Here is a 19,980-nt window from a genome sequence, read left to right as displayed (position 1 = left end):
AGCAGGCGCAGATACCCAAGGTAGGTACTTGGACACCTACACAATGTACCTAATATGTACTGCCAAACTAGCATCACACCTTCCATCATATATCACTCTCAAGAATATATAAAATTTCGATACTAGACCTTAGGTAGGTACTTGTCACAATTGTAGTTTGCTATATCCTATCTTTTAGCAACTAGTAGTACCTAGCTATACTAGTACTCTGAGTCATTTCATCTCAAGACCACATACGGTACGCTTTGGACACAATATAAAGGGCGTGCTGAGATGATATAGGACAATTAAATGTCAATTATGACAAACTATTGGTCCAAGACATCAGAGAATTATGTAACGCCTTTTTAATCACAGGTACGCATAGAAAGGGGGCTCCTATAGCAGGCTCCAGGAATATTCATCTATTAAGTTTCTTTTCCGCAATTTTCACATTACCACACCGCGGGTCTTTCTGCTTGGAAGACATGCTAGGTTTCCAACAGACGCCTTGTGCCTATACCCCAGCTAGACGTTGCCGCCAGTCCATCGCGAACAACAAACATTCCCTACTCCGTTTCGTAATCCTGGATTCCACCCTTCTCAGGCCACCTAGACACGGTCCGAGACGTCGGATAGTAAGAGACATCAATCATAAAGTAAGGTGAGGGGAGGGAGGTGAGGTGAAGTCAACAGTTCCTTCCAAGCTCGAATGTTGTTCATGAGGACGTAGCAAGAACCACAAGTAAAAAGAAACAGCTAAACCGTAAAAAGACGTCAACCACCCGACACTTACCGTCGAAAGCAATGTCAGGCCTTTTCTTGCAAGCTGATGGCAAGATGGCATTCGTAGGTTGGTGGTTGGGGAATGCCGAGTAAACGGATTTATATGTACAACAAGATGTCTAACAGCGAACAATACCCTGCCAGCACCTATCATGGTGAGTCGACGCAAGATGGGGAATCATGAGCTCCAGAAAAGAAAAAGAAGGAAGAAATCGTACCGAAACGAGTACCCAAAGTGAAGACCAAGCAATCAACGCTTATTTGTTAGAAAGCTTGCTTTTCACCTTGCCGAAGAGGGCACTGAATCGATTCTTCTTCTTTTTCTCGGCCGATGCGGAGCCATCAGTTGCCTTAGCGCTACTCGAGGCAGCAGTCTCAGCAGGGGTGGTTGGCGAACTCGGTTCCGCAGTCTCGGTTGGCTTAACTTCAACAGGCTTAACCGTTTCTTGAGTGCCGTTGGTTCCATTGGTACCGTTCGCGCCGTTAGTGACGGTCGATTCTGAGGCTGCAGGAATCTGGATCTCGGAAGATTCGCCAGCAGCATCCTTCGACTCTGTCGGCTCGCTCTTCGACTCGCTCTTCGGCTGCTCGTCGACGGCTTTCACGGGCTTAACCTCCTTCAGGAGCTCGGTCTCAACGGCCTTCTTGTCCTCGACGGCTTCGGTGTTTGCTGCGGCCTCCGGGGCCTTTCCTGCTTCGGCGATAGATTCCTTCACCTCAGCAGGCACCTCGGGCGACACTTCCTCGCGCGTCTCCTCCTTGGCTGTGCCAGCAATTGCATTTTGGACTGACTCGGGAAGTTGCTCCTTGATCGGGTCGGGCAGGTTGGCAGCTGCTTCAACGACGGACGTTTGTACCGTTGAAGCGGCACCCGTAGCTTTCTCGACAGCAGCGTCCTTGGCAGCAACCGCACCGGCAACCGCAGCGCCACCAACGGCGGTAGCAGCAGCAGCAACAGAAGCAGCAGCCTCGCCGGGACTAACGACCTTCTCCGTCTTCTCGGTACCCTCACCGGCCGTACCTTCAGAAGTGGAAGGTGCTTCCTTCACCTTGTCCAGAAGCTCACCCTCAACGGCAGCCTTATCTTTCACCTCCTCGGGGATAGCGCTAGCTTCGGGCTCGGCATTTGCCTTCTCTTGGCTTTCTTTCACCACATCAGGAACCTTGGTCTCGATAGGTGCGCTAGCAGCTAGTGTGGCAGTCGTAGATTCCGGTGCAGCAGAGGACAAAACAGCAGGGACACCACCTAACGCGCGAATAAGTAAGCGCTGACACATACACAAGGGAGAGTGAAGGGTGAAGAGACTTACCTGGAAGTGAGTCACTCTTCTCGTAGGACTCGGGGTCTAGCTTAACGTTGTCTGTAGGAGCAGCGGCTGCGAGATTCTCAGGGACCTTCTCACCCGGGGCCAATGTGATGGGATTGACAGCGCCTGCGGTAGCCGGCAGGGGGTTCACTGAAAAATCACCACCCTTGTCAGCCTCGGCGGGGTCGGAGGCGGCAGGCGTCTCGGGGAAAGTTCCAGGCAACTCCTCGTCCGTCTTCTTCTCCAGCGGCGCACCAGCGGCCAATGCAGCGGTGGTAGAATCCGGGGCGGCAGAGCTCATGATGGCAGCAGTTGCGGGAGCTTCTGCAACAATACGATCGGGGGTCAGGACGTTATTCTCGTTTCCACTCTCATCCACTTCCTTCGGTACAGTGTGGTCGGTGACCCAGTTACCGTCAACAACAAACTATAAGGGAAAGGTAAATAGTTAGTTTGGTATAAGAATATAATAGGTTGGACAAGACTAAAATCGTGCCTTGCAGTATGTTCTAGAAAAGGGATTCTAGGACAAACAAAAAGAAGGAGAAAATATGTAGGATGAATAAGGCAGTATTTTGTGGGCTGTGGGCATAAGATCGAAGGGGTTGTTGAACAATGACAAGTCCACCTAATGCAGGATGCCGCATGACCCGAAGCACAGCTCAGGGAGCCCAGGGCAACTGGAGCCTCTAGCCTATTTAAATACTAATAGTCTTGCGGTAACTGCATTCAGGGACAAGGTTCCTTTAAGGAAACAAACGCAAGTCAAGACAGGTTAGGACTACTCCAGTCAGACTGGGCTGGGGGCTAGCTGGGGGGCATGACGGTGTTGGGACGCCACGATGCAGCTCGCCTGCTCATGCACTTGCAAGACCCCGAATAGTGACGTTCGAATTTGCTCAGTACCTAGGTCGAGCCATGGCACAAGACCTTCGCAAAGTGCGAGCAAGGTGCGAACAATGAAAAATGATAATGGTTTTAGGGCAGATGGGGGACTTGATGGGAATTTGTTTGTATCCCCACAATCTCCATAAACCCCATGCCAACCCCCCTCATAAGGACCTAGGGCAGCTAGGTAGTGGTAGCTGAGGCCGAATGTGTGATAGTAGTATGCCACTGCCAACACAATTGACCTATCAGAATGGCAGCCCACACCGCTTCGTTGCATTCGTGATCGACTTGCGTCATACGAAGTTCACGGAGTTATGTTTTGCATCTATGGGACACAGGGCGGGGTCCAACGGCTTTGAAGCTCCTTGTGTCCACTTGTCCATCTGTCCAATACATAACAGTCATGTACTGCATATTGTCATGTATCGTGACAGCAGGGAACGAAGCTGAATAAGACTTGGTGACGACGCGCAACAGAGGGAATTGAATGTGTAACTTGACAATTGAATGTCTACCGTCGCACATTCGGTATTATTTTATCCGCTTATGTGAGGTACTGTAGGCATTCATTATTGCGCAAGGCTGCCTGCTAGCTTATGTAGCAGCCTAAGTTATCTTCATCACGAGAGCACCTTGCGCTCTTCCGGGCCCACCTGTTCTGGTAATCGCAGAGGGGAACAAGGGAAGAAAGGGAGGCCCGGATAGATTGGATGATAACAAAATAAACACTGCGAGGAAGGATGCATTGAGGCATTGAGACGAACCTTGTAATAGATCTTCTTGGAAGCATCTTGAAGTGTTACGTTTTTCTCGAAGTGATCATCAACCTTTTCGAGCTTCTCTGTCTTCTTCCAATCATCGAACGTGCCAGTCACGTAGACTTCGGACGCAGGATGTTCCCTATAGCAATGCAAGAACAAATATATCAGCCATGCTTGTTACCAATTCGACTGAGGATGATAGAGTGTGTGATGGACGAAAATAATGTGATCGCGTGAGGTGCCAGCAGAAGCTCAACAACGATGTGTGACGAGAAGGGTCAGATTCTAGTCGCAATTTGAGATGCGCGCAGAACTGAGGTGGAAAAAGGCAAGGTGTCCTGTCAGCAAGATACTTACCATTTGAAGAGAAAGCTACCCATCTTCAACGTTGTATAATATTAAACAATACAGAATTGGAATTGCAATAGGTCGAGAAAGGGATTGGAAGGAGGATTGACGGAATTGATGTTCTGTGTCTCGGTCGCTTCGAGGATGAAGGGAAAAAGAGAAATTCGCGGCGGGAGCTTCTCAAAGTCTTGTCTGGAAGTCTGCGGCTCACAGCGTTGTAAGGGAGCTTGTAGGTACCCAGGTAAACTAATCCAATAAAAGAGGTCCGATCTATCGATCTTTAGCCCTGGAGGTCCTAGCACCTAGCGGTAAAGCGGTAAGACCGTCCCCCAAATCCCCACCCATGCAAGTAGATAACGTCAGGTACCCGATACCTTCATATGTATGTACATGTAGCAATATTGCGCTATCATCATCTCAACCTGCTCAACGCAAATACTGGTAATGAATCTCCAATCTCCAATGAATCTCCAAATTCTATCATGTATCTTTTATGCACCTACCACTATTATTTAGGAATCTGAGTAAGAACAATTGACGAATATACCTAGGTACCTATACTTTATGCTTCATCCAAACCACGGACACAATGCTTAAAGTCAGAATAATTATCAAATACCAAATTTGGTCTGATGTGTCAGATATTGTCAGATATGTACAAGCCTCTTTATTTCCACATCCGGAGCAATTTCCACCTTCGCATTACATCGAAGCCATCCCATGCCAGTATCCGTCATGGAACCATCTACCTATTTCCATTCGCTCATCTACTGTCCGATCACATGTAAGATCCCGTCAACCCGTTATTACTTACCTCCGAATAACGCCGAGCCAAGGAACTGTGCAGCAAGTTGTGCTGTCTCTTCTATTTGTTGAGGTCAGTATGAGTTATCCAAGTCACCAACAGTTAAACTCGACGATTGTGCAGATTGTTCCAACTCGTTGTTATATTCCCTACTACCCATCATGAGAACGCCACCTAACATGACGAACCTAAAATACATTCATTACCCATCGTTAATCGTCCTCAAGCAGTACGGCGACGTAGGCAGTTCCGGGGATAAAGGCAGAAAATAACCGTTTTTCCCCAATGGTCCATGGATATTCGAAAAATGGAGAAATAGAACATGCTCCTCCCCGAACACCCCCAAAGTGCTGGTAGACAAATCCCATGCATCCATATATCCTCTTTTGCTGTTAACGCACCCCCCTTTTTTTGTCTTCCCTTGCAATGCGTTTCTAATGGTACAAGTGTATCTCTGACCCTCCCAACCTGGAGTCTATAGTTAGGCATCCATGACACAGTCGAAAAAGGAATGTAACTAGAAGAAAAACAAGACAGAGAAATGTGATAAATAAGGATAGAGAAGAAATAAGAATAAAGATAATATGAGATTGTTGAAGAAGAGAAAGCGAAAAGCGAAAGTAGAGAATCGAAAAAGGTGAAAAAGGAAGGAAGAATATAGAAATACAGGAGAAAGAAAAAAAATATAAGAAAAAACAAGGGGGAAGAAATAAGAAATTACAACCGCCCATCCGCGCCCATTATGTATCCCTTGGGCTCTCCGTCTCCCTTTCCCCCATATTCCCCCTAAATTAGAACCACTTGTGATTGCCGCGTTCCTCGAGGTTCTTCAGCGTCCGAGTAGCGTCGACGAGCAGGCGGTTCTTGCTCCCGACGGCCTCGTCCTCGAGCCTCCTCCTAACCATGCTAACGATCGCCATGGTCTCCTTCCGGCCGCGCACGTTCAGCGCATTTTCCGAGCTTAATTCGGCCACCATCTTGAGCCACCTCACGGCCTCCCGCTCTCCCTTTTCTCCGGAATTAGCATTAGAGTGGTTATTGTGGTGTTGGTGTTGGTGCTGGTGTTGGTGGTAAGAGGAGGCGAGGTCAGAGCCGGCGTTGGTGCTACCTCTGGCCATCGCGCGTTGTCCGAGCGCCCAGCAGATGAGCGCGCACACGTACATCCCCCAATAGTCCGAGATGTCCAACATGTGCCAACTCCCGTCCCGGCCCTCCTCTTCCTCGAGATTCGAAATGACGGTTGCGTTCAGTACATTGTGATTGCTGCAGTCAACGAAGGCCAGGAGTGCCTTGGCCGCAAACCGGACGGCGACACCGGCGTGGAGGGTGTTGCACCAGTGTTGGAGGCGCCTCTTGTGCTGTTGAAAGACTTGAGAGGTCGCCACCTTCTTCGTGAAGAGCCAGGTTTCGCCGCTGACTGCGAGCAGGTCGTGGAGAGGCGTAAAATGCAAGGCCAAATAGGTGTTCCCAACGGAAGATCCCGGAAATAGCCTGGTGATTCGCTCGGTAGAAGTCTCGTCTACTTCTGCTTTGAGGTCCAATATGGAAGGGCTAGGTCTTTTGGGTAGCCGGAGCGCTTCCGAAGCTAAAAATACAGTTTGGTCAAGGTATGGCGCGTCAGCTACTTGTTCCGCAGTAGTCTCGCCAGATAGGTTGGTTGGTTCGGTGTTGGTGGACCACGACTCGAGGAGAACTTCCCACGATTCCGACGATTGGGCGGCCCAGAGGTCTTCGGTTGGTCTAATTAGGGGGATAGAGGGTGTCGTCGACATAGGAAATGGTTTCATTAGGTGTTGCTGATAATACACGGATGCATGGACATCCAAAACAAAACAAGCGGCCAAGAGTCTCCGTCGTGACTCGTTACTAATCCATTCGTTCCATCGGTCATGTCGCGTTGAGGCTGAAAAAAGTAAACCGTCCGGCATTTGGTGATCGGCCATCTGTAAGGAAGAAGACGTTGAGTATGGATACCATTGGCCAACAGGAGAAGATAGGAAATTACTAAAGAGATGATCCTGAAAAGTAGAGTATATGAGAGAGCCAACAAAAGTAGGAGCAATATGAGAAGATTGAGAACTTACCCGAGAGTATAATGACTGGAAGGGCTCCGACGAGCTTCTCGATACACTTCGTCCGCGGAACCGCGAGTAGAGCTCGCAAAGGAGGATCGCTTGCATGACTTGGAGGTTCCATTGCGTACACTACGTCTGTTCATTTAGCGGCCTGTTTTTTTCTTTTTTTTCACGGGAGAGATCGCCAGGCTAGTTTTGACTTACGGTCTTGACCTCCTTCCAAGCAAATTCATGCAATTCGTTGCCTCGGATACGATCCTCCTTGCTCTGAAGAAACTGCGTACCAACGGCGGCCATGGCGCAGCGCAGGACCTCGTCAGCAGCAGTTTTAGCGCTCTTGCGGTGGACTAATGGAAAGAGAGGGTCGAAGCGCTTCCAGTACAGGTCGATGTATCTCGGGATGGCATTCCGGACGTGCGGTGACAGGTTATTGGCGGTTAGAAAGGTTGTGCCCCCGAGTGGTCCCAGGAGCTGTGTTCCCTTCTGCCGACCCGTCGAGGCAGCGCCGGGAATGGATGGGGCTGCAAGGGTGACTAGATTTTCAGCCGGTTGAGCGGACAGTGAGATGGTCGGTGGGGTCGGACTACGAACTGAAGAGTAGGGGTTGTATTGGTGCGGGTTCTCGACGAAAGATGGATCGTCTGAGAACGATAGCGGCATCATTGATTGATCGAGCGCTGGCGCCGTCGGGGAGAAGGGTGTCCCAAAGAAAGGTGCCGTGGTGGCGATATCAATCCCACCACCAGGGCTGTGTATGCTATGAGAGGTTCCAGAGTAGAGGCCAGTGCCAGGCCAGTCCGATGTTGGCGACTCGTACCCCCGCGGCATGTTATTTCGCCTGTGGCTAATTTCCGAGGGGGTGGAGTAGTTGCTCTCCGAAGCAGATGACGGCCAAGGAGAGCCGTCGTGACCATGGTGGACAAGACCTGGAGGCATACTGTTGTCAGGTATTGTCAAGCTAGGCAAATTCTGGGACAAGCCCGTTGTGGTGTCCATGTAGATGGGGAATGGAGATGAGGTGCGAGGTGTGAAGCCTATCTCGAAAGGAGTACCTGTGACTGGAGATCCCCCGATACTCGGGGGCGGGTTACTGATAATAGAAGACAACACATAACTATGACCTCCAGAAGGGGGATTGGAGGTTTGGTAACTCTCACCCCGACTTGTATGCTGGCCACTGCCGCTACCTTGGTTGCTCATAGACTGGTATGGAGATAGGCTAGTCGTGTAGGCCGCGCCCGACGACATATCGGACGGGTCAGCCATTGCCTGTCGAGCGCCAGAGACGCCACCCATCGACGAAGAGCCATGGGTCATGTAGCTCATCCCAGGTGGCCCTTCTGCAGACGTCGGTCGGCTAGCATCTTCGCCCGTACCCCTTGACGCCTTATCATCTTGGTCGCTACTAATATGTCAGTTTAGGGACGTTGTCCTAACGCGATAGCCTACTCACTGTCTCTGTGCGTGACGCGCAAGCAAGTCAGCTCTGTGAAAAGCCTTGTCGCAGTTAGGGAATGTGCACGGATATCTAGGATTCCCATGACTCAGTTGGTGGCGCCTACGAATCAATGTTTAGTATTGTGTGCTGCGAAGGTCTCTCACTGGGATGCTTCACCTAAGGTGTTCTGCCCTCGTAAATGTCTACTCGCCGTTGAAATCAGCGTCCATAACGTCCAGAGCAGATCTGGAATAGCCAATTACTCACCTTAGGTGGTTTACATATATCGCATGTATGAACCGGTACACCCTTCTTCGCTCTGCTAACACGCCTGGTAATAGGGGTCAACTTGACCGGGAGGCTCCCTTCCCCTGGAGCGTTACCCATTGGTCTCGATGGCATAGACGGCGGCATACCTCCTCCGGATGACGAGCTTTGGGCGTGGCCTCCGTATCCACCGGGATCCATCGACTCAGAACTAGTAGTGCTCCGCCTACTCACGGACGCCGGTCGTGCTGACGAGGTTGACGGGGACGACGCGGTAGCTGTAGATTTGGATGAACGTCCTGAAGGGCCGTGCCGTCTAGTTGGGGCTGGAGTTAGTCTATCGTCTTGATCTTTTGGCTTTGCATGGCTCGACGTTGCCGCACGGGAAGGATCTTGACTTTTAGATGGCCCGGGTTGAATGGAGCCGTCCTCGTTCTTATCTATCTGGGTAGAGTCCTCTTCATGGGACATGTCGGACATGTCCATTATAAACTCTAAACTAGTCATGGTGTGCAGCAGAGAGGCTCAAATTGGAAACACACAGCCCTGTAGATTTGGATAAATAAAGAGTATAATGATAGAAATAGTCACAGAAGGGTAAGCCTGGAGATGGGGAGGGGTGGATCTGTAAAGAAAGGGCAAGGCTAGATAGACCTCAGCCTTCTAACTGGTAGTAGTGTTCAGACTGGTTCGAGATGTGTCTGGTGAATAGCATATCTCCGTATGTGATGAAACGGAAAATGCCAACAGCGAAGCAAAGAGGTAGGCTGAGCTGCATTGCTATATTGAGATACTTTAACGGGCCGAAAGGGCATGAGCAGCAAGCATAATGGAAGACAGATGGTATGGAGAGGGAAAGCGAAGTGGTCAACGAGAGTTGTCGGTCATGGCCAGGCAGGCTGGGTGAGAATCCGTCCGCCTGGCCATGTACCTACCTCCTAGGTACGTAGCTGCAAGTACGTCGTAGTGTAAGGCACCCCTGCCATCAGCTGGGCTGCATGGGTAGGTATGGACGAGGGCGCGCGACATGCAAGGTACTGGTCCTAACGGTGGTGGCTCATTTCGACTATTTACGGGATATCCTCCATGAATAGTACGTATATACGGCAGTATGTACCATGCGCTTCTTGGCCGTCTCTGAATCGCATCTAGATTAAACCGGTTTCTGTTCATTGATAAGTGAAGGAATTAAGGAAATCATTCCGCTATGTAGGTACTTAGGTCTCCATCAGTACAGTATATTGCTGACAATGCATAAGCAATTAGTTTCTAGCAGCGTAACCACTGCTCGTTGTGTAGGCGCGCATGTGTATAGATTTGCACGTGTAGTCTCGAGATACATACATAAGGCGACGTTCCGTACCGTAACCCGATAGACTGGGCCGCGGCAAGGAGTGCCATAATTAGCAGGAGAAGAGACCCCTGGACGTCAGGGCAAAGCAGAGCGTGGCATCGGTAGTACAATACGCACATGCCCTGCACGCACCATCGCAGATTTAGGCTTGGAATGCGAGTATCTGTCATCCAGAAGCCATAGCGAGATGATGCCGACATAGTGCTTTGTGTGGAGAATATTAAACCATCAAACCATTTTTGTGATGAATTTTGCAGTCGACTATTGATGTCTCTGTCAATCAAGCTCTGTGGATTTTGTGTGTAGTTTTCCGGGGAACCGTCCTAGCCCATGGTCGGCTCGAGACGATGGATGACCAATGCCTGCTAGAGCAAGAGTGGAGTACCTATACAGGTCCAATTCCAATCTGACAGACTTATGAGCCAAGGGGGCGCAGCTACATAAGCGTAAAGATGCAAAGGCATTGCATGCGACGCGGTTCGTGAGTAGCACTAGTACCGTACAACACCACACATAAAAAACGGTGTACTAAAAGCCGGCCAGCACCGGCCAGAGTGTGCAGGCGTGTGTGGTATGGCCTGGCTTTACGGTTTAGAGGGAGGGTTTCACGGCAGGCGTTGACACGTTCCTACCATCCACCCTGCTACCGTGGTATGAATTGCGAAGATTATGATACCAGAACGCAGATCTTCACCGGAGGACCCGGCTCCAGAGAGTCGGTTGTGTTCTAATTCGTACGAATGGCCCGCTGCCGTTGGGGAAACAACCGGCGCTTCTGTCGCTTATCCAAGGCGCTCCAGATAGAGGTAGCAATTCTGAAACACGACACAAAAGCGACGATAGCTTACACTACACGGCTGACTGGCAAAACTCGAAAAGGCGATATCTCCGGGGTCACGAGACGTTGAGATAGGGAGAGACAGGCGATCCCGAAAATAAGTGTTGATTATAAACCAGAGATATCAAGGATTCCATGATTTTGAACACCTTCAAAGCTTCCCCGCGGTCTAGCGAATCCATCGGCTTGTTAATGGCACAGGGGGCTCTGTGTTCTGTCCGTTTGAGGCAGATATTCTGGGGAGCAGGTTCAAGACATGCCGTCTTTCTCGGTTTTCAGTATAATACTGTCTTGCTTGTCAAGTTCCCTATGTTACAACCCAAGCTTTGCACGGCCCGCTACCCAGGTGTAAGACTAGGGGTGCATGCGGGACAAAATCCTTCAGGCTGGAGCTCGAGTTCCTATTGGTCCGTGTTTTCCAGCTCGACCCGTGGTAGGCCAGGGTTGAGATGTACTAGTACCGCAAAAGGGGGCTTGGATGGACTCTAGAAAGCCTAATTGGACACAATCGTTCAACCACCCACTTTGCCCTACTGTGAAAATTGATTCTATTAATAACTGCTAGACGTCACTGATATTAAGGAATTAGAACGGGTACTAACACCTGTATCATCGTACCATTCATCAGTGTGGTAGTAAGCCCAGACAACCCAGAACAGAATATAGATGGCCCGGACCAATACAGCACGATGGAGAAAGACCAAATAAACTTATTGAGTAAGCAACAAAGACAAGCTAGGATTGGAGGTCTGTTTCGATATGTTTCATGGTCGCGTGTATTCAGATGTGGCGGCTGTTTCGACGCCATACGCCATCGGCAGTGATCCGAAGAGAATCGTGAAGAGGTGGATGGGGTCCAGAAAAAGCTACGGGAACAGGTGGTCTCTGCTTGTTTCTCGGCTTGTAGGCTTGTATTAAAGGGATGGAGATAAAACAAACGCTGGCCTAGGTGTCTGTCCAGTCGGGGTCCGGATGCGTTTCGTTCCTACCTACATATGATTGCCGAGAGGGATGACCTGCATAGAAGCGTGCGAAGATTTCTTCGACCTATTTCTGCATTCGATAGGCTTAATAAGGCAGAGTAGGGCTAGCGACCACGGGAGAGGTACGTAGAAACTACCTAGTAAAGCAGGATTTGCACATGTAGATATTGGATGGATGTATTGATCAACTAGACACACCCGTCGGCACGTAATAATCTTACACAACAGGGTTCCCACGTTTTTCTACCTTCTCGATGCATGTCGCAGATACAATGTCTTCTATCAGTCTCTTTCCGGAGGCGTGTTACGAAACGACGCCATTAATTTGTAAGACTGCACTTTCCTGGAACCTTCCTCACTCGGCATCTTCGACGTTTGGGTGCGGAGTTTGCGGGATCGGACGACTAGCAAGTGCAGTCGGCATGCAGACATACTTAGCAACATCGATTTGAATAACTTGGACAGCAGTTGCCCGCAGCAAACTGTATAGCCTTGAGGTATGTTTAGAAGTCGCGGAGTAGGTAGCGAACCGTTCTTACCCCGCTTGCTATCGATTATAGATTCTGCACCCAGCCCCTTTTGCATGGTAGGTATAGGAATAGGCACGTGCATGTAAACTACAGCTTTACATACTACATACTACAAATTACAAGAATGTTTGTAAGTTAGCCCTATCCAATATATCCAATGTTTCAACTTTCCAAGGCCTCAGGGAAGTAATAAGTTCAGGTTATGTAACACGAGTTGCCTTACAGTCGTTGCTTAGACAGCGGGCGCTTAAGTGTTATTTTTAGCCGGGCTGCGTTGGTGCATATTGGCGTCTTGATGCGTATTGGCGCACTGGCGTATTATAGCACCTTCATTACCACACACCTACATACCACACACCTACATACCTAACACTCACATATACGTACATACATACACCTACCTACCCTCCACCCTCCACCCTCCTTTACATCATCTCAAATCCGGTCGCCAAAATAGCTCCCGTCCAACAATTTCTGTATGAACCTTTCCATGTCTTGGCTCTGCCGCATTCCGCATCTGGCTCTGAACAGCCACATTTGTGTGAGTGCCCACGACCTAAATGGATCTTCCCTCCTGCAAGACTTCTAATAGCGTCTCAGCTAGCTTTTCTCTTTCTGGAGACAATAAACGCAGCGAGTCCATATGAGGCAGTATGTCTTATTGTCTTATAAGCTGCACAAGCGCGGTGTGCCGTAGAATCCTACATAATCGCGTGGTACTCACTGCCATAACACGAGACATGCATCGACAGGCAATATGACTCGTCAAAAAAACCAAAAAAACGTGCCTCTACTTCCACCTCAACGTCATCTCAATATTCTTTAAAAGTCTCTCTCGACTTTGTCTCGGTCCCGCATTGCCGCGGGATCGCGACACGAGATCTTCAACTTGGGTGATCTTGAGTTATCTGCATGTCTTTGCTCCTGCATTCTAATTCGGTCGTCAGATGCGTATCGCGGCAATTGTGCCAAGCCTATCGTTGGTTGTCGGCTCACCGCGTCGTACCTTGCATCTGCTTCATCGACTATATCGAGTCTGACTTAGCCTCGCCCGACGGGAGGGGGAGAGCACATTTAGACTCTTGCATGCTAACCCACCGTATAGTACCCCTATCAGTCCAATAGCCTTAGAAAATGTTCGTCATGACAACTATCGGCTAGATCGCGGCTGTGCTCAGCATGTTCCAACGTCTTCTATGTTTGCGGAGGATATGCGTTTTTGGAAGTAACGCCTCATAAGAGTTGCAATATCTCAAGAGTCGACTCTATTTCTAGGTCCGAGCATTGGTAGAGACCTTTTTCTCGTCCTATCGTTTCGGTCGTCGTGGCAGTGATCTAGGTCTATACCTGCATATGATCGTCCATCGTCTGATATCTCTAGCCGTTACGGTAGACTTCATCGACAAATATTCTTAGTCTTCCATCCACACCAGTGCAGTGGTACAGGGGCAGAGGGGATATGGATGGAGCTTGTTGGGGGTAAATGCTCTTCGGAATGCCACCTGAAAATCCTTAATGGCTCATAGGGGAAGCCCAGGTAGCGTGGCCCCTGAGTTTCATATACCGCGTCCCGCTTCCAAGACCCCATCCTCATACCACGAGACCGCATATATTACGTTCACATTCTGCATAGGCCCATTAACTAGTAGGAAAGGGTGTTCCTGTACTCCTGAAACGAGCGGGTGCTTCCGTGCAGTGCTGCAGTAATCAGGGACCTGGTATAGCCTCGAGGGGAGCGGGGACTCAGGTAGGTTTAGCACATTCTAGTTCGTATTTTGACCGTATTAATTCTATATCTATATATATAAGGATATACTATTATAAGTTGATTGTTGTTAGTGCTACCTACTGCTAAATGCAATGCAAGTTTCGCCCAGCTAGAACGTGGCCAACGAAAACCAAGTTAATCCAACTGAGGCATGTTCGTGATGAGACCAAGTACGATTCCCAGTCTAGCCTCATATATGTCGATTATCTAAAGGTCTAGGCAGACTCATCATGCACGAGCTAAAATAGGACAAGAAGTTATCTACCTATGCTCCTCTTATTTAGGTGGACTTGCAGCAAAGACAGGCAAGGGGTATTAAGACTACGATCAAGTCCAGCTCCTGCCTTCATCACAGTACCTCTTCATAGAATTAGTGATGTCATAGAAAGGCTCTTATTGTATAATAATTCTTTAAGCTATACAGATTAATATCAATAGCCCCCAGAAAAGCTTACGTGGCTAGAGGTATAGAACAACCCAGATGACTTTCTACGTACCGGGGAGACATATAGCAACCGGCTCGGGGTACACATCTCGAGCAATATATCCTAACCTGTCATAAACTGTAACCTTTAATCTACCTAAACGTTTGAGTCTTACACCACTCGGTATTGCAAGGCTAGACCGACGAGCGAGGCGAACTGTCACTGCTGCGTTACCGTCTGTCCACTGCTACTCTGCCGTCAAGAATTATTCTCGACGACTGGCCTTAGATTCCAGATATTCGCTTCTCGGCTTCCGATATTACGAGCCTAGTTCTCATGGTCTCTCCTGACCGCTGCGCCTAAGACTACTCCCAGACCCCTAATTACACCCATCGCCTCATATGCAGCCATCCGCAGCCATCATCCCATATTCAGTAAGGCAATAAATCACACTGTAGCGTATACCCTATGTGATCCTCCCCCTTTGATACCCACCGCATAGTTTAGCGTACTATGACCATCCTATCACCATTGATTCTAACCAAGAAGCAACAGCTTACATTTATTAAGTTGCATATGGCACAGCATCGTAATACTTGCCATGATACGTAACAGGATCACATTCGTATGCGATGACTCCATACTTCTAAAATAATCGCTGACTTCACATTCGGGTCTTCGTATAAGGCATGATTAGGTACCTAGCGATCAGGCCACAAGCGTTTCTATACCTTGCCGCTCCAGAGTGCGGTGAGCTTGACTATCACTTCACTAACCACTCACACGATATTCATATCTACAGCCATGAAGCCTTTAATCTACATCTGACCCTACGACATGGATTGCTTATGTTGTACGATTATATTAAGTAGCCCTATATACTAAAATGAAAATGCCTACCTCTCATTGAACGTGATACAACTACAGCAAGAACGAGGCACATACTATACCTAGATAGCCTTTCACATAACTTGAGGCTATTATACATGTATATTATAATGGTTACATAGCAACACTTCCCACCCTAATGTCGTTCCATAAAAGTTTTAAGGTAAGAGGAAATCCTAATATGCACAATGGGTGGGTACCCCCTTAACTAGCTACCTAGTTGCGTAGGTAGGTAAGTATTTGTTTCATTAGTTGAGCAAAAATGGATCGCGGTGAATGAAGACGTTGACGTTTCATGAGAAATTAGTCTTTCCGCTGGCCAAAGTGGATGATATCAAATCTCCTATTTCACACCTCTTACTTGAAGTTCGAGACGTCAGAGGTCTCTAGTAGGCGCTGGAACCCCCTTCCATCTCATATAGCATATAGTAGAAACCGGAAGGAAAGGGTCATCAATGCCTAGGTAATGATAAGGGAATGACAGTGCGAGCCTCACACTCCTTTCAATGGATATCAAGAAGCTCCTAGTCGTATTATCACTTAATGCAGGTGAGCTTACCCCTTTTCTTTTATCAAGAATCGGCAATTTGAAGACAATATACCAACATCTATCTTAGTGCCACTGATTCTTATTCAAAACCCTGTCCCCAATCTCTTATTCTTTATAAAACTGACAATGATAACATAGAAAACATAACAAGAAAATCAAGGGCTTATAGTCACACCAAGGTCTCGCCTCTGTATCGCACATTACTACCTAGGTAAGTAATTTGCTGCAATCTATGACACACCCATTTCCAAAGAACCAGCAAAATATATATATCTACCTCGAGCTCATCATTTTAGAGACCAAGCCATTGCTGTAGCACTCGATGTTGGAACTAGTCACTGGGCAACTAAAGGGGTAAATGCTATCCTCCTCACAAGTAACCCAACCGAAATAAAATCTCATACTGAATTTCACATTATTCAAGTCCAAAGACAACCCGCATCAAAATTAGTCATGAACTTTCATGTTGGTTATTACGTAGCTTTGTCAGATGGGATTAACACACATAAGCAGTGGAGTCGTCCGTTTTTTCCGTCTACACCCCCCCTTTAATTCATGACCTCCGACTTCCTAGACCCGGCAACTAGGCTCAATTTTGTGTAGTGTTAGGATGATGCAAAAGCCATCAACGCCATTCGTTCCTACTTAATGAATTTTCTTTATACCCCAATCCCTAATCATCAACATCTCGATTATTCTCGACATCGCCTTCGTCCTCTGAGCCGAACTGACTATCCCCGTCATAAGATCTAACGCCTTTCGCGCTGACCTGTAGGCTGGCTAGCGGTCTTTGTAACTAACTAGCTGACGCAACTGGCCGCCCACGGTCGTTGTTCTTGTCGTTCTTGTCATCACTCTCTGAATCGTCATCACTGGGCGGCCGGCTGTCTCGGAGGTTACGTCGGTTCTTAGTCATCTATTGAAGTCAGTTATGAGCACATTCCATGCCAGGAGTGTATGGACTCACCCATGATCTTACGCCACCGATCAAGCCGATAGTATACCCAGTGATGAAATCATTAGGAGCTCCAGCTCGCTCTGCCCCCGGCGTAGTAGGAGACCTAGCAGCAGCAGCCACAGTGGCGGCTTCTCGTAGGCTAGCATCGCCGTTCGCGCTCGGAGTAGCGGGCATGGAAAATCGGTTTGCTGGCGATGGACTCTGAGGTCTGCTCGCAGGCCAATATTGTTTAAGTTCGCGGCTAAGTTCCTGTCCAGTCGTAGTCCAATTTGCCTTGATGTTATCACGCAGATCCTGAACGTGTCGCTTGATATCGAGCTCGTTCTTCTTGATCCAACTGACGTTAAGCTCCTGACGCGTTGTTCCTCGTTTTAGCTGACGCGCGATGTACTTCTCGTAGTCACGAACAATCCTAAACAGGTTCAAGTCAGTACTGCGGTCTATGACATTTGAAACAATCGCAATACATAGTAACTTACTTCGTAATGATGCCCGTCGTGCTGACACCCTCAGTTCGTTGGGTTACCAAGAATTTGCCAGCCTTTTTGATAGGAGCATAGATGTCGTCACCTTCATCAGCGCCGTAAGGAATATCATCATGGGCAACGTAGTCAATGCGATGTTTTTCAAGAAACTCGGGCGTCACAATCCAGGGGCAATTTTCAACAACCTCATCAACCCACTTGCAATGTCTAAGCGTTTCGGCACGTTCACTGCCCGAGAGGACGGTGAGGCCCTTGCGTTTGTGCGTCTCCTCATCGCCCGTAACGCCAACGATCAAGTAGACATCGTCAAAGGCTTTCTTGGCCTGTTCGAGTTGGCGCATGTGACTATTGAATTATTTAGCTTCTTTTTTTTTAAGTTTTTAAGTGCGGAAACAGAAAACGAGATATCGCTCCCTTTTTCTTTGAGCAAAAAGTACATACCCAAGGTGAAACAAGTCGAAGACACCGTCGGCATACACTCTTATAGTGCGGCCGATGGGCGGAGGGTTTGTTCTATATCCGACAGGGTGTACCAAGCGGCCGGTGGGGGGCGGTGGCATAGCAACTTGCTTTTTCTTCTCCTCATCATCGTGTGCTGGCATATCCTTGGAGCTAGACTTCCTGCTCTTTCTAGCGATCCGGTCTGCGATGTCAATGCTAGCCTCGGTAGTGTCGCTGGGTTCGCCAGGATCTGCCGTGTAGTCGGTGGTTTCTATGGCGGAGGCACGGTCGGAATTGGCTCGTTGGCGTTTGGCTGGATTCGAGTTACCGGCGGATTCCGACTTGCGGTGAGTAAGCCTTCCAGATTCCGGTGCGGTGGTGTCTCCTTCTTCGCCGGATGCATCTCGGGAGGACGGCTGAAGCAGAGGGTTCTCGTCCATTTTGGAGGTGCTCGAAGCTGCCGGACGTTTGCGCTTGCCGGCATGAGAGGAATTCGACGGCGAGGACATCTTTGTTTAAACGGACGGAGGAAAGAGATAAATAATAATTAGGGTACCAAGGCAAGATGGGACTTGGGGCAGACCAATTCTTGCCGAGGAATTGTCAGGAACAATCGGAAATTGACGCGTCGGCGTTGCAGCTTAAAGCTTGAGTAGTAGGAAGGATGACACGCAGGTCGAAGTCAAGATTTGACTGGGTTGACGGAGTGAAACGATACCGCATACAAGACGCAGCACACTATATGCAGCTCCTCTGCCAGGTAAGTGTGCAGCTTCCCCGTCAAAGGGAACCAGAAAATGGGGTACCCGCCGCAGTAGCGTTAATAGCGTTAATTGGTTCTTTGACTAGAGAAGTCTTGGACAAGCGTCATGAGTCTTTAATGTAACAATTTATTAAGTATGGATGTAATAGGTATTCAATGATTAACTTGCTAGAATCAAGCTTAAATTGTTAACATGGTTAACATTCGATGTGGTAGCAACGAATAACGAAACGTCAATGACGTTGGAGGAGTAGTTGTAGGTGATAAGACAGGACCAATAATTCTCGAGTTAAAAGGCTCAAACGTGTCTTGAGCACCCGAACCTTGAAAGTGGGATTTCAATGATGTTAATGGGAACACAGGAAACCACGGTCGTCCGTGAACATCGGTATCTGATATATCGATAAAGAAAAATAAGGACACACTGAACTTTCTTTTCCATCAACCAGGTACCCCCTTGCCCCCGGCCGATGAACGCCTCAAGGTTATTACGCTAATGATGAAAGGGGTTGCAGTAAGAAAGAATATTTCGAAAAGGAGATTGCACAAATTCGACAATACTACTTCCAATACTACTATTCCTCCCGCCAAGTTCTCTATCCATGCAAGCTGTCATGAATTTGCAAATTTTGATAATTTCAAAAATCTCAACAAATCATTCGATCGCCGTTTAGGGACATGTAAGTGGCGTCATGATTCGCCAATTAGCTTACACGATTCTATAGTAGGTCCTTCCTCGGTACAGGTGTGGCTCGCTTATACCTGCAAACGGTGTAGGTAGATTCATATCCAGCCACTGTCATTACATAGAAAGTCAAGTCAAGCCACGTTGACTATTCGGTTTAGGGGTTAGGCGATGTGTCTATATTCAAGTATCAGCTCTTTCTGAGGTAATATCAAGCTATAGCTTTGTTAAAGTTCAACTTTATCAACTACTAGGTAACCAAAGTATGCGCTTAATGTCCAAAATGTGACTACCGTTATTAATTGTGTAGGTATGCAATTATTTGAATTGGACTGGATGTTCACTTGTATTCAATGTTTTCAGTAAATGAATACCTACCTACAGCCTGTGCTCATTTCTTTGTATACATGTAATTACCAATCGGAGTAAAGTTGAGATTGAAGCCATCTCCAATTATCTCATGTCTTACCATCACGGAGTGTTCTCTCATGATCCTCACATGCACAATAGCATTTAATCAATAAAAATTCAATTTTACTTCTTTATTCATTCCTTGGTATATCAATCAAGTCATTCTAGCTTAAGTATATATGTTCCCATATATTGTCGCCGTCGCATGTTGCCCTTTACCTTTGCTTTACACGCCGCCAAACCA

At 48.1% G+C, this 19,980-nt stretch overlaps 4 protein-coding genes across 4 annotated transcripts; 1 reads left to right on the top strand and 3 right to left on the bottom strand.

Annotated features, from left to right (window-relative positions):
* Window positions 1-834: 834 nt before the first annotated feature.
* Window positions 835-2,617, bottom strand: F4807DRAFT_188810 (uncharacterized protein). Its single transcript, XM_047993654.1, has 2 exons — window positions 2,076-2,617; window positions 835-2,011 (listed from the first exon to the last, which is right to left on the bottom strand). Exons 1-2 carry the CDS (start codon window positions 2,371-2,373, stop codon window positions 1,023-1,025), a joined length of 1,287 nt encoding a protein of 428 aa, XP_047851663.1. The 5' UTR covers window positions 2,374-2,617; the 3' UTR covers window positions 835-1,022.
* Window positions 2,618-5,668: 3,051 nt separating this feature from the next.
* F4807DRAFT_462874 (uncharacterized protein) lies at window positions 5,669-9,164 on the bottom strand (the record flags this gene model as incomplete). The annotated part of the gene is made up of 6 exons (XM_048001886.1): window positions 5,669-6,895; window positions 6,962-7,081; window positions 7,157-8,354; window positions 8,406-8,510; window positions 8,568-8,593; window positions 8,658-9,164. 6 exons carry the CDS (start codon window positions 9,162-9,164, stop codon window positions 5,669-5,671), a joined length of 3,183 nt encoding a protein of 1,060 aa, XP_047851662.1.
* A 1,413-nt stretch (window positions 9,165-10,577) lies between these two features.
* F4807DRAFT_435812 (uncharacterized protein) lies at window positions 10,578-12,373 on the top strand. Its single transcript, XM_047998920.1, has 3 exons — window positions 10,578-11,306; window positions 11,339-11,384; window positions 11,439-12,373. The coding sequence occupies exons 1-3, from the start codon at window positions 10,985-10,987 to the stop codon at window positions 11,671-11,673; spliced, it is 603 nt and encodes a 200-aa protein (XP_047851661.1). The 5' UTR covers window positions 10,578-10,984; the 3' UTR covers window positions 11,674-12,373.
* A 4,125-nt stretch (window positions 12,374-16,498) lies between these two features.
* Window positions 16,499-18,761, bottom strand: F4807DRAFT_188612 (choline-phosphate cytidylyltransferase). Its single transcript, XM_047993653.1, has 4 exons — window positions 17,878-18,761; window positions 17,431-17,781; window positions 16,961-17,363; window positions 16,499-16,909 (listed from the first exon to the last, which is right to left on the bottom strand). The coding sequence occupies exons 1-4, from the start codon at window positions 18,384-18,386 to the stop codon at window positions 16,790-16,792; spliced, it is 1,383 nt and encodes a 460-aa protein (XP_047851660.1). The 5' UTR covers window positions 18,387-18,761; the 3' UTR covers window positions 16,499-16,789.
* Window positions 18,762-19,980: the final 1,219 nt, after the last annotated feature.

Source organism: Annulohypoxylon truncatum (assembly GCF_022578515.1).
Source record: "Annulohypoxylon truncatum strain CBS 140777 unplaced genomic scaffold F4807scaffold_29, whole genome shotgun sequence".
NCBI lineage: Eukaryota > Fungi > Ascomycota > Sordariomycetes > Xylariales > Hypoxylaceae > Annulohypoxylon > Annulohypoxylon truncatum.
Note: the sequence above shows the minus strand (reverse complement) of the source record. Positions and strands in the feature narration are given on the sequence as shown.